This window comes from Gymnoscopelus microlampas (assembly GCF_963454915.1).
Source record: "Gymnoscopelus microlampas genome assembly, chromosome: 10".
Classification (NCBI taxonomy): Eukaryota; Metazoa; Chordata; class Actinopteri; order Myctophiformes; family Myctophidae; genus Gymnoscopelus; species Gymnoscopelus microlampas.
This window is the reverse complement of record NC_139947.1, coordinates 20,411,132-20,425,563: the sequence shown is the minus strand read 5'-3', so window position 1 is coordinate 20,425,563 and position 14,432 is coordinate 20,411,132. Positions and strand designations below refer to the sequence as shown.

Here is a 14,432-nt window from a genome sequence, read left to right as displayed (position 1 = left end):
CAATTTCTTGATACTTTATACTTTTACTTCAGTACATCTCACAGGCAATGTTGTACATTTTACTCCTACATGTCTTTGACAGCTTTAGGTACCAGTTACTTTGCAGATATAGATTACATAATAATTAATCAAATTAGTAATCAGAAATAAAAAATATGCAATATACAAGCTCACAACACGTTGTCGAAAATCTACTTCTTTCACCACTGCGTGTAGTTAATTTCTTGAAAATCCAATCCCATTACATAGTCAATGCTGACAGCATGTGGAGACACTGCCATCATGTGGTCATTGTTGGTATGTACTTTCAACATGCTTTTCTATAGACTTTCAGTGTGAGATTAGTTTTTGCTTTCATGAGCCTCCCAAGAGTCAGGATGTGTCTAAACGCAACTTACTTCGCTACTTAAAAGCCACCCAGCCCACCAAGCAGAGGTGGAAGAATAATAAGTGAAAGTATCACTTCAATGTACAAATACTCTGTTACAAGTAAAAGTCCTGTATTCAAACGTTTACTTGGGTATAAGTAAAGCATATTGGCAACGCAAATCTTGTATGGGGTCCCTGGAAAGTGACCAAATACACATTCATTTGGGGGTCCTTGCCCCAAAAAGGGTTGAGAGCCCACTTCTCTAATGATCTTGGCAACCTTTGTTTTCGCCACAGCCTTTTCCATGACCTTGTTATGGTGAGACAAGATAAGATATTATTCATCATATTATTCAGTAGCCAAAGTTCAGTACAGCAGTTCAGATACAGTTACAGTGCAAGAAAAAGGTACTGGGTTGGTGACAAAATGGGCTTGACAAGATGACAAATTAAAACATATTTTTAATATCTTATTTTAAAGGCATGTATCAGGTTTGTTAAAATGTAAATTTTGTAGGTTGTTGGTTTCATGTCATTTGAACAGACATTTGCACAATTCTTGTAAAGAAAATGACAGAATGCGCCTGAAAATGACAAATAGTGTAACCACATCAAAATTATATTGAATATTTTATCCACTTGTGAATGAAAGTTTTCTCAATTTTTTAAACTTTATTTTATTTTATTTTATTTTAAAATATGAAATGTATTGTCTTGAAATGTTTTTAACAAGACTGTACACGTTTTCATTGTGTTTTGTTTGTTGTTTGTTTGTTGTGGACCCCAGGAAGAGTATTGCTACTTTGGTGGCAGTTAATGGGGATCCAAATGAATAAAGAATACAGAATACAGAGTGCACGCATGCATTTATTTGCACAGCACATTTGCACTTTTAGTAATTTGCAGTTCACCGTGTGAGGTTTTATTGTTGAGTTTGATTGAATGCTTAACATTACCTTTTGTGTTTCAGTAGATTGGGCTGGACCTTTATGTATTTATTGTGTGTTTATTTATGTATTTATGGTATGCTCTCATTTAGACTACACCCCGTAAAATGGTATAGTCCAGGCTTATTAGTTCCAGCTGGGTATAAAAGGCTGCCATTTGCCACTGGGCTGGAGCTTCCAGTGTTTGTCAGTTGGTATTGTTCATATGCTGAATAAATTTACCGTCTGGTTGAACTTTACCATGCCTCTGTCCTGAATTCCAACTAAATCGGGCATTCTCACTCTTGGATCTATGAAACTAAACATAGTATAATACTTTAAGTTCCCATTTATCGGTATCACTACGGAAACTACATTGTCAATGTTATTATTTTAATATAATAATGTTATATTGTCAATGAAATCTTTTGTTTTGTCAATTATTTGGGGGCCCACCTGCATTATCCTCATGGCCCACAGGTTGGGAACCACTGTCATCTTGAGTCTCCATACATCTGGATAGCTCGCCAGTACTTTACATGCCTGCATCTTTAGTACGTCCACGTCCAGGGATGCCCTCATGATCGTTTGTTCCCACAACAACACGAGTTACTGAAATCATTATTACTGGCCTAATCGGGGCCATGCATGTCGTGAACGATGCAATTCGGGAATACAATACATGTTATGACCTCCTCTCTCCTCCATCCCAACATTATTGCCATTCTTCTATCACATTCTTCCATATTATGGCCTTTTCCTACTTTCCGTTCTATTGCTTTGTTACTATCGGCTATGCGGCATAAACGTTACGTGAAGCTCGGCCAATCACTTAAGCCGACAGGTCAGGTTAGCAAATCTCTGTCAGGTCAGCCGATTTATACCGTTTAGCGCCACAAACGTGACGTGATGCTCCGCCAATCCGTGAAGCCAACAGTTTGGGTTGGCCAATCAGGAAAGCCAATGCATACCATCTCCTGAACACAGATAATTTGTGCATTCTCCTCAGCTGACAGATACAGATATTAGTGATTTTCGTGGTTTTTCGGTTCTCGAAAACACACACACACACACACACACACACACACACACACACACACACACACACACACACACACACACACACACACACACACAGATTACTAACTAGACAATATCACATAATTAATATACTGGAATATTATTAAAACTAGAAAATGTGCTCCTCGGAGCACAGGTCTCCGCCAGTACTGTTCCTGATTAATCATGTCTTACCTCACTTCAAAAGATATAAATGCTCTTTTGAAGTGACACACCTATTTATAGGTCTCTATTTCATCATGCGTCTCGCTAGCCAATCAAAGCACACCCTTTCAACATATTGTCACGTGTCACGTGAAGCTTGACCAATGTTAGCTTGGTGGACACACGGAAGGACGAGAACGAAAACATAGTCTCCTGGCGGAGACAAAAACAATTGGAGTTAGGGGCCGAGCCGCCTAGAACAGGGTCTGTGTGCGTGCACTCGCATGTGTGTGTTGCTGTAACAGCGCCTTCACCTGGGACAGTACAGCATGACAAAATTGTGAAATGTGATATATTTGGAAACATTGACAATGTGTCAGCCAATCACAACGCAATCTCAGCCAATCACAACGCAAGGTCAGAACTATGTGTGACATCCGCTGCCTATATATAAGCTGCTGAATGAGCAGCTAGTGTTCTTTGATGTTTCCATTCACTAGAGAGAGAAGAGAGTCTTCAGCGTACTGAGGTTTCCAGAAATGGCTTATTTCCAGAGAGTGCTGATTTTGATGATGGGCATTTGGGTGGCACAAGCATTGACTCCACAAGGCCGCCACGAAGTATGCACCAATTCAACCAAAATCCACAGTGACCTTCTTAAAGGCTTGAACTTTGGAGGGGTGCTCACTGTCCTCGCCCTGGACTTCATGGTGTTCTTGTCTTGCTTGGTTGTGTTCTCCTTCATGCAAAGACTTGGTGACCATGGACGTCTTGCATTGGTGCGTGATGCAGAAAACGTGGCCTACTCCACAAGTTTAAATATACTTGAAGAACACCAGGAGCCTAAAGAGGTCGGCAACTCGATCTCCAGCTCAGGAAATGTAAACCAAGACCCAGGCTTTTGTTCCTGGCTAACTGCCATGTACTGCATCAGTGACGAACAGATTCGGGAGAAGTGCGGTGAGGATGCGGAACACTACCTGTCCTTTCAGCGCCACATCATTCAATTGCTTGTAGTGTTGTGCTCACTGTCTATTGTCATCGTCTTGCCAATCAACTTTTCCGGAACAATATTTTCAAAAAATAACCCTTACAATTTTGGACGAACAATGATTGCTAATTTAGATGCCCTTAATCCACGACTATGGCTGCACACAGTCTTTGCATTATTTTACGTGTTACTGACACTGTACTTTATGAAACGGCACGCATCCAAAATGCACTACAAAGAGGATGAGGTGGTGAGACACACTTTATTCATCACTGGACTCCCTAAAGATGCAACGGAGAATGAATTAGAGCAACACTTTGAGATGGCGTATGAGGAGGATGGATGTAAAGTTGCACAGGTTACTTTATGTTATGATGTGTCTAAGCTGATGAATCTACAATCTCGAAAGAAGAAGGCAGTGCGCAACAAGGTGTTCTACAAAGAATTGGAGGATAAGCAGGGCACGCCTACCATGATCAACCCACAGTTATGGAGTCTCAGCTCCATCTTCGACAAAAGAAGTGTCGTAAAGGAAGAGGCTGTGAGCTACTACACCAAACTGGAGAACGAACTGGGAGTGGAGTTTACGGAAGAGAAAGAGAGAGTAAAAATGAAACCCATAGGAATGGCCTTTGTCACCTTCAAAAGCGAGGCCATGACTAACACGATCATGAGGGACTTCAATGCTTGCAAGTGTTTTGGCGCTTACTGTCGCTGTTATTGTCAGACGCCGAAGTCCTCTCAGTTCAGTAGCAAACTCGACTTGAACAACCCGAATGTCTGTGTTACCTATGCCCCTGATCCACAGAACCTCTACTGGGGGAATCTGTCATGTAATAAGTATATCTGGTGGGTGCGCTGGCTCACCATCAACATATCCCTATTCACCCTGTTGTTCTTCCTCACCACCCCAGCCAGGTTTATCACCAAGCTGGACGAAATTGCTGTAATCGATGACCTAAATCCAATTCTCAAAATGTTTCTCCCCACCATCCTTATGGCTGTCTTATCCTGTACTCTCCCCATCGTCGTTCTGTACTCTTCTGATTTGGAAAATCACTGGACGCAGTCAGTAACGAGAAGGGAGGCCATGTACAAAGGCTACATTTTCTTAATCTTGATGATCCTGGTGCTACCCTCATTGGGAATCTCCAATCTGGAAGTGTTCTTCAAATGGTTATTGAGCGACACCCTGGCAGAGGACTTAGACAGATTTGAGTGTGTGTTCCTTCCCCACATTGGAGCCTTCTTTGTGAATTACGTCATTGCTTCATCCTTCATTGGTATTCCCTGTGAACTGTTGAACATCATGGGTTTTATAACATACATGATCAAACTTTGTCTGGCCCGTTCTGATGCTGACCGCAGGCATGTCAAGAAGCACCAAGCCCAAGAGTTCGACTTCGGTACAGCTTATGCCTGGATGATGTGTGTCTTTACTATAGTCATGGCCTACAGCATCGCCTGCCCAATCATCGTCCCCTTTGGACTGATATACATGCTGCTGAAGCGCTTTGCTGACAGGTACAACATGTACTACGCATACCTGCCCGCCAAACTCGACAAAAAGATCCATTCTTCAGCCGTGACCGCCGTGGGGATGGCCCCCATTATCTGTCTGTTCTATGTGTTTTTCTTCACCTTCACCAAGGGGTTTACGTCTCCGCCGTTCATATTCACGACTGTAGTCCTGTGCATCGTCTTCGTCGTTGTCATCATGCATGTCTGCTTTGGGAATTTTACATGCCTGAACAACCCAACTGACAGCAAGGTGAAGGATTGGAAGATCCTGGACGACTCGGCCACCGATACGTACAAGTACATTCCTCCGATACTAAGGGAGCAAGATCCAGATGATGTTCAAGAGCCAGTCAGCCAGGAACTACTTGTCAGCAGCCATAGCTAGATACAGTAACATTGACAGGTCTCCAAATGATTATGAAACAGTCGGGTTTCATATTCCTCCCCAAGGGCTGTCAATAAGATGCATCTATCTGTACATTCCACCACTTCATAAAGAGTTTTTGCAGAAAGTCCACTGTCCAAGAAGCAGAGCTTGTCAGGAACAGAAACAAAGTCAGTGTTACACACCAACCACGTGACACAAGAAAATAGCCACGCTTTCAAATTGGCTATTTTTGATGCATTAAATGCATCAGGATTAACTGAAATGGACATCAGATCTCCCATTGCCAGTTGGATCGTGGCTCTCAGAGATGGACAGCAGCAGCACACCCCTGGAAAAGATATAGCCTAACCCGCTGGTTTCCAAAAGTTTTCAGCTGAGACCCAAAAGATGGATTTGGTGTTTTTCTGGGACCCAAACGTACAAACATACCTCCAGGGGTGCAATGCTCATGGGACGGCCTTGCACAGAGTGCAGGAACCTATTTGACCAGGAGCACGCGCAGGCACACGCATAGATTTAAGACGACTTTAAATTCACACCTCAACAAAGTTTACAACGGCTCCCGACTCACACCAGGTACATTAACATAGGAATGAGCCTAGATGCATATCAATTGTCCATTGTGTGACCTGTAGTGTAGGTGTTAAGCGACATGCGCGTCACGTCATTAAGATACAGTGCAAGCACATCCCAAATGAGCATAGCAACACTGCATACATCCACTTAAGCCCTATTTAATTGTGATAACTAGAAAAAAGCGGCCTCCGGCCGTTTACCCCTGTCCTACCCAAAGGCCCCCCTACCCCTATCCCCATAGCCTAGCTTACCCCTGTCCTACCCCAAGAAAAAAAGTGTTCTGGCATACAGGCTCCACCCACTACCTTCTCTAATTGCAGTATAAAGATAGCTGATCTAAAAGCTCACAATGTGTCGCGATGTAACATGTTGTAAGCCTCTTCTTTTTTTACATTTTTTGGATTTTTAAATTTTATTTCTGAAATTATTTTGAAAAAAAGATTTGTAAAAAGATTTTGCCTATTTTTTTAAAGATTGTATGAAATGTTAAAAAACATGGATATTTACTTGCGACCCATAAACATGGGTCCCGACCCATGGTTTAGGAAACAGTGGCCTAATCTAATCATTAAGAAATATGATACCTGGCGACTTTTACCTCATTTGCAGGAATCTCCCATCTCACATGATTCAATGATTGATTATCTGTATGATCTCACAGACACTCTCACAGTAACATTGCGAGGAACGCTCCTATTTACTTGATTTATTTATTTTGAAACCTTTTTTTTCTACAGCGTGGCTCTGCAGGAGTATAGCCGTCTAGAAGAGGGTCTCTTCTTGACCAGCTGTTAAAGGTTTCGTGACATACTGTACAGTTTTACCACTCATTAAAAGTCTTTGTCATGGTCCTGTATAAAAAGTTTTAACGAAAATTCCACTCCAGTGATCCATGGCAGGTTTTTTTCTCTCACATTTCTAAAGCCTTTTCAACTGCAATGAAAAAATAAATCTTTGCCTGCGGGTGTCGCCGTTGAGGGATTTTGCCTGTCAATCATCGCCGAGGGACGAGGAGGAGAGTGGGCGGGATTAATGGCCTGTGACTTCACTGCCCAAGGGCCAAGCTCAGATTACTTTTCAGCCTAAATATTCAGAAAACCCCAGACCACAGAAAATCCACTGAATGTTCGAAGTTCATATTTTTTGGGTGTAATTGAGGTCATAAAACCCCCCAAAAAACATACAAAATATAAAAAGTGAAAATGAATGTCATAGAACCTTTAATCAATATCAGGTGTGTGGCCTACCAGGGCTTACGGGTCTGTAACTTAACTGAGTCAAGGAAGCACTGAGGATTTTAGTGTAGTTTAGTTGCATTATCAGAGCTAAAGTAACCTTGTAATTGCTACGAACTGGTTTTGTAGCTATTTGTGGCAATTGTAGAAATACTAAGCCTTAAATATCAAATGTTCAAGCATGTTCAAATCATGTATACTTTACATTATTTCAGACCATGTTCCAAAGTTAAATGAAAGGGGCTTGCACACTTATCCTAATTTTTTACATTTTAGAAAGATTGTGTCCACAATGTTTTAGTAATTCTCACCCTGTTTAATTTCAAAGACCCCCGGTTGGATATGCATTTGGCCACGGACCCCCCCATTTGGTTCCATTTCTTTATCTCTGGGACCCTAGCCTATACTGTAGAATCCTCAGTGTTAATTTAGCCCTCAGAGGACCCCCTGCTGGTCCCTGTGTGTGTCTGTCTGTCTGTTTCCGTGGCTAATTTCTTTTCACGTTTAGAATTTTAAAAAAATATTTAAATTGATCAAATTAAAGTTACACTGAATAAAAAAATAAAAATAAACAGCACACTGTCTTCACATGCTCAGTAAAAAGATTAGTTCGGCTGCCTGAAGAAGGTGTTTTGAGATCCTTTGGGTTAATGATGTTAATGATGAAGGCTGGCCATATGAAGTCTGAGAACCATGCTGTTTCTGTGGGTCCCAAGATCCACATGATTATTTTATTATTATCATTTTTGGGGCGGTGTAACCGCCCCCTATAAGTGAGGTTTGGACACTGACCAATCCTGCACCATGATTGGCCAATAGTCTACAACGCAGTCTACAACGCTAACCCTTCCACAGTCAATGCAAATCTATACTTTTGAAAAGTCAGCCAATCACATTACAGCTGTAGTGTCATCACCACTAGCTGTAATGTGATTGGCTGTCTTTGCAAATTCAGGACTGTGATTGGCAAGCGAAACACATGACACATGTGCAGCCCTATGAATAGCAGTATGGACTTAAAAAAAACACTTGTATGTTTTTTGTTAAGTGAATCACTTCCATCACTGTGATGACCACTGTGACCACACCGCCCACTTCACACTGGGTGTGATTTTTTTATTGTCTGTAGATGATATATTCAATGACTCAAAATGTATTAATATAAGAAATCCTTGATTCTGAGAATGAATTATCTTAATACAACACAACTGCTAATGATTCATATCTCAACTAGAAAAGTGCGCTCCTCAGAGCACAGATCTTCGCCAGGCCAGGTGCCTACCCAGACTGATACATCTTGATCACATGACCCCACAGCTAATATGTACCCATTTGTGTGAGTTTTGTATGTAATTTGTAGGAGTAGTAGCCAAAAGTGGGTTTTGAAGAAAACTGAAAATGTAGTCTTACACAAATGGCTGGTGCCTATGTGTGGAGTCATACTCTAAGAAATCCATAAAAGGATTATGATTGTATGACCTACGGTTCAAGACGTATTAGAGAGCTGTTATAGCGCCACCATGAGGCTGATTTGAAAGGATTGGTGTGACGGTTCCTCCTTCTTCGCCAATCAGAACAGATGCATTATGCATCAGGTGACCACAGCCATGATGCGTACCGATTTGCGTGAGTTTTGGACAAAATCTGCAGGAGCAGTAGCACAAAGTGTGTTTTGAATAAAACGCTAAATTGACGAATATTGTCAGGCCGAAATGGGCGTGGCCTATGTGGGAAGTGCCGTCATGATCCAATGATTGTTCGCCCTACGGTTCTATAGTCGAGTTATAGGCCAAAACGTGAATTGGCCTGTAGCGCCACCATGAGGTTGATTTGAAGAATTTGGGGCAGAGGTTCTTCCTTGGCCTACTTGGAGTGTGCGTGCACAGTTTCACGTGGATCGGTCCAACAGCACCGGAGATGAAATGTTCACAGACGGACGGACAGACAGACAGACAGACTGACTCGCGTAAGTGAGTACATTCCGGCCTTGTTTCTGTCATTTTCACTAGAGAGAAAGAGAAGAGAGGAGAGAGTGTCTTTAGTCAACTGAACAGAAATGGTTGATATTTTGAGAGTGTTGATTTTGATGATGGACATGGGTGCCACAAGCGTATACAAATAGAGCCCTTATCAGACATGAAATGCAGGCGTGCACGCAGGCAGGTTGCAAAAGAACAGGACCGACCGCTCAATAAGAAGTCCCGACACTTAAAAATGCATTCCATCAAACTTTCTGCTGAAGTTTTCCTCCCAGTGCAGAGGTAGAAGGCTGTTTACCGTGACCTCTCCTTTACATATAGTAGGCAACTGTATACTCCTTGGTTTATGTTGTGTGTAAGCGATTCCCAAACCAGTTGTCCTCAAAACCACACCTCCAGTCGCTGTGATAAGCCGTACGCACAGAGGGAGCGCTCATCAGCACACGAGGCAGTAGGCCCTGTACAGTACATGACTGTAGTTCCCTTTTCCAGAATGTGGCCTTCCTGTTCCCTGTTCCAGGTCAGTTTCTCATAACTACTTTTGATTGGCTCAGCAGCAGATTTGAACTCGAAACACAGGACACCTTCATGTGTTTCCGGTTCAAATGACTACACTCGCACAATGTGTTGCACAATGTCTGTCTGTAATCAGTAATCAGTGACGAACAGATTAGGGAGAAGTGTGGCGAGGATGCAGGTTATTGCCTTTGCTTTCAGCTGATGGCAGCCATTGCTACTGCAATAGGCAAGGTAAACAAGGTGCGCTATGAGTTTGCAAATGACAGGAATGGGGTTTCGAATCATACACGATTGAATCACCCAATCACAATGCAAGGTCAGAACTAATTGTGACATCACCGCCCCAATATAAAATCCCTTTATAAACCCATTTAATTATCACTTGGGAACTTGTACATTATGTAAATTTTAGTTTGCATTTGCTAAATTGCAACGCATGTTTGTTGATACCGTAGTTTTGCTACTTCCTCAGTGCAATCATCATGGTGTTTGGAGAACATATAAAAGAACTTAATGTGACAGAGGACGAAATCAAGAAATTCACAAAAGAACTTAATGTGACAGAGGATGAAATCAAGATATTCACACAAGCTTTCAGAGATGAAAAGTTCAGAGGATTGTTATTTGATTACGCTAGAGAGTTATCGGACCCCAATAAAAAGAAAAGATATGAAGAAGAGATCAAACAGTTGGAACAGGGGAGAGGAAATGACATCAATTTTATCCATGTAGAACCATTTAGAGTTCTCAGGACAAGTCTGAACGGCAGTCAGAAGTGCTTCATCAACATCTGTAGCAGCGAAGAAATTGGAAAGCCTGAATTCAAAAGGGGAGTGACAGAGGATGGCAGGAGGGGGCAGCATTGGTCTCTGCCTCACAGTTTGGTCCCTGGAAGACAAGAGAGAGATCCAAAGGGAAACAAGTTCATGATCTATGATGTTGTGCTCCATCCTGACAGTATTCACCTCGCTAGCAAAGACAAACGGTTCATGAGTATAGTAGACAACACAGCCATTCAAGGAATCCAAGATGCTTTTAAAGTGACTCTTGATGAAAATAATATGAGAGAGTTGAACATCAAGTACAAAGGTAGTCCTCATCCTTGTATGATTCGAAAACCCATTTCTGGCTTTATACCCAAAGAGCCTCCAACACAGTCCGACCCTCTTGCTTTCCCATACCCTGAGAAATCCCCAGCAACAACTGAGTCAACAGAGGCTCCCAAAACAAAAAACAATAATGACACCAAATCCAAGACTCTCCACATCCAACCACCCAAGGAGGTGACGACACCCATCTACACATTGAAATACAGATCCTTCATTGATCTGCAGGACTTCCGATGTTCCAGAGACTCAGCCCAAAGCCCAAGGCCCAAGGAGATAGTTGTCACTGTTGCCGTGCCCCTACTTAAGTCAGCCAGGGATGCTAACCTGGAGATAAAGAATAAAACCCTACTGCTGGAGTCAAACAAACCAGCCTACAGACTGGAGCTGCCTCTAGCATACCCTGTGGATGAGGATAAAGGCTATGCCAAGTTCAACAAACAGAAAGGACAGCTCACCATCATACTGCCTGTTTTGCCCTCCACGGAGGCTTTAAGTATTTGTCAAACTGACAGTGCTTGCAAGAGAGATGAGGAGGAGTTTGAGGCGGAGGCAAGTGGAGTGGAGGAGATTTGGAAGGAGCAGGAGAAAGAATGTGAGAAAGATGAAGACGAGGGTAAAGGGGAGCAAGAAGAAATTGTGGAAAGAAAAGAGAGCGAATGCGGGATATGTGACCGAGCAACACAATACAAAGATGCCTGCTGTACTGTTTGCCAAGGGGACGGTACTATCCATCATATAGGCCTGTCTACTGAAGGAGGAATCGCTGTTGATAATGGGAACATCCCTGCACTCTGCAATGAAAATTATAACTATTCTGAGTCAAATGCTTACGTGAAAACTTCAGAGATCAATGAAAAGAAGAAAGATGAAGACATGGTTAAAGGAGAGCATGAGGACATTGTGGAAAGCAAAGAGAAAGGTGGAAAGATTTGTGTCCAAGCAGCACAATACAAATACACCTGCGGTACAGTTTGCCAAGGCGATGGTACTGTCCATCATATAGGCCTGTCTACTGAAGAGGGAATCACTGTTGATTATGAGAGAATCCCTGCACCCTGCAATGAAAACTATTACTATTCTGAGTCAAATGCTCATGTAAAACCAGAGATCAATGTGGTCGCAGCAGAGAACGATTATTCAAATGGAAAGCTGAATCAGGTGGAAACACATGCATTACTTATGAATCAGATACCAAGTGAAACAACACAAATGGCATTAGCTGTGTCTGCCATGGCACTGGTCCCAGACAACAGCAAACCGACTGAAGATGGTAGTATGTCCCTGGGAACAGATGACATCACAGAGATACCAGCTGAGGAAAATGAGATTGATGAAGATGACCTGCTGCCACTAGGGCAGACCTTCCCATCACTGGACTGCCAAAGGAAGCCCCCGCCAGCCGTGTTGAGAGAAACCAAGAATGAGGATGGAGAGGAGACTGTCATCAATAATCATTCTGCTAGGATCACATTCCAAAATTACTTTTTGTATGAACTTGACTGACTCGTGTCTCTGTCAGTAGGTGTGATAGAATGTTTTTGTGTTTCTGATGTGTTCTCTGCCCCACCCTATCAATCCTTTCTCATTAGTGATATCATGGACTCATCAGAACAGCAAGGCGACGGGCAGCGTACAGAACTTGTTACACAATCTGATGGTAGCCATTTGGAAACTGTTCAGAAATCTGGTGGTGAGGCATTGGATAGATTCGGCAGCGCTTGCCTGGCCCTAGTTGATTCGCTCAGCCTTGACACTCTGCTTCTCGTTGACACTCTGCTTCTGACTCTGCTTCTCGTTGATGTATTTCAGCTTGTCCCCATAGATGCTCCTCTTTACTGTTCTGTTGACATCAGTGTACTCTTGTGCGGCTGTTTGTCACTGCTTTCTTTTTTCGTACTATTTAATCCTATGTAGAGTTTCTGTAGATATCCATTTTCTGTTTCTGCCGACCACTTGGCACGTTTATGTTATTGTATCTTTATGTTGCCACTGGTTGTAAATGCTGGTGTCCTGCTCAAGTAGATCTTGGAGAACTTCAAATGTATTGGAATTTCAATCTATTGTTTTTCTGCTTCCATCAGTAGACTCATGTTGTATTTTTGTCTGTTTCCTCTTGCCTCTGTCTTGTTTTTACCAGGTTGTACAGCAAGCCGGTATAGTCCATATTCACACAGTGGCCATTTTGGAATTTAACATTGCGTTGCTGTGGCAACTGGGGTGGCATTTCATTGACTTAATGGCAATAGAGCGTCGCAGTTCCCGCCCACTTCCAGTTGCCGGAAGTAAATACTCAATGCATTTTTCCCATTGACTTTTCCGAAAATATTCATATAAATTAATTTAAGCCTAGAATCAAGCTATCCAGGATCCTGGTGAATCATGACCATAAAACGTTTGATTCTGTGAAAAAGCTTTTTTGAAAACGGCAAAACAAAGGGTATTTATTAAACATAGTATATCATATCATTAAATATAAAATTTTAAAAATCACAGAAAAAAAGGTTTTATGGTCATGATTCACCAGAATCCTGGATGGCTTGATTCTAGGCTTAAATTCATTGATATAAATATTTTTGGAAAAGTCAATGGGAAAAATGCATTGAGTATTTACTTCCGGCACCCGGATTCTGCGCAACTGCGATGCTCTATATGGCCGCCGTGTGAATCTGGTCTATAGAAAGACAGCAAAAAAGGGGAGTGCCTGTGATGCTTTGATTGGTTTGAATGACAATGGGGGCGTGTCCGTCACTTTTTGACTATTGGTTCGAATGGCTGAATGACAGGCTTCTTTTCCCATTGTCCGCTATTGCTTGTCCATGCTCTGGAGGGGCGGTCACAGATTCCGCGCTCTGGAGCTCAGGTGCTGTAAGCGAGCTATTCTGCCCACTGTGGCCGTTCACAGCGATCCAACGGTGTGATGAACACTGCTGTGACAACTCTCCCATGACAACAAGCCAAACTGTACACAATGTATTAAATCCAGTGGTTCTCAAACGTTTTTATGTCAAAGAGCCCCAACTTAATACTGTATGTAATTGGCTGCGGACCCCATACAAGATTTGTGTTAAAATGTCTCAAATATATTCCAAATGTTTACAAAAATTGCAAGAGTTTTTTTTTTAAATAGCAGATCTGCAAGCTCACAGTGCTTTGTAGATCGGCTATTTTCAAACAGCCAATGTATATAAAGTGGTTTAACTGATTTCGCTGGGGGCCCCACCCCTAGAACCCCGTCAAGGACCCCCGGGGGTCCCCAGACCCCACTTTGGTGGGGTAGACAATGTAATCTATTTAGAAACCCTGGTTACTGCTGTTTGAATCTGTAGGTCATTTCACCCTTTTAGATGATAAGTGTGATCTGACAGAAAGAACATGATTGATATCAACTGAAAAATATGAAAAACAATGGTGATTATTAACAAAACAAAAAAACGTGGACAGAGAAATGTAATTTCGCCAGTCGTGGAAAAAGTACTCAATTTTTTTACTTAAGTAAAAGTATCAATACTGCAATGTAGAAATAAGTAGAAGTCAGGAATTCAAAATGTACAAAACTAGAAGTTCGGGCCGCTACGCGGCCCGAACGTCTAGCGTG

At 42.2% G+C, this 14,432-nt stretch overlaps 1 protein-coding gene across 1 annotated transcript; it reads left to right on the top strand.

Annotated features, from left to right (window-relative positions):
- Nucleotides 1-3,058: 3,058 nt before the first annotated feature.
- Nucleotides 3,059-5,416, top strand: LOC311054130 (CSC1-like protein 2; the record flags this gene model as incomplete). Its single annotated transcript, XM_084070010.1, has 1 exon — nt 3,059-5,416. The coding sequence occupies one exon, from the start codon at nt 3,059-3,061 to the stop codon at nt 5,414-5,416; it is 2,358 nt and encodes a 785-aa protein (XP_083926136.1).
- Between the last annotated feature and the right edge of the window lie 9,016 nt (nt 5,417-14,432).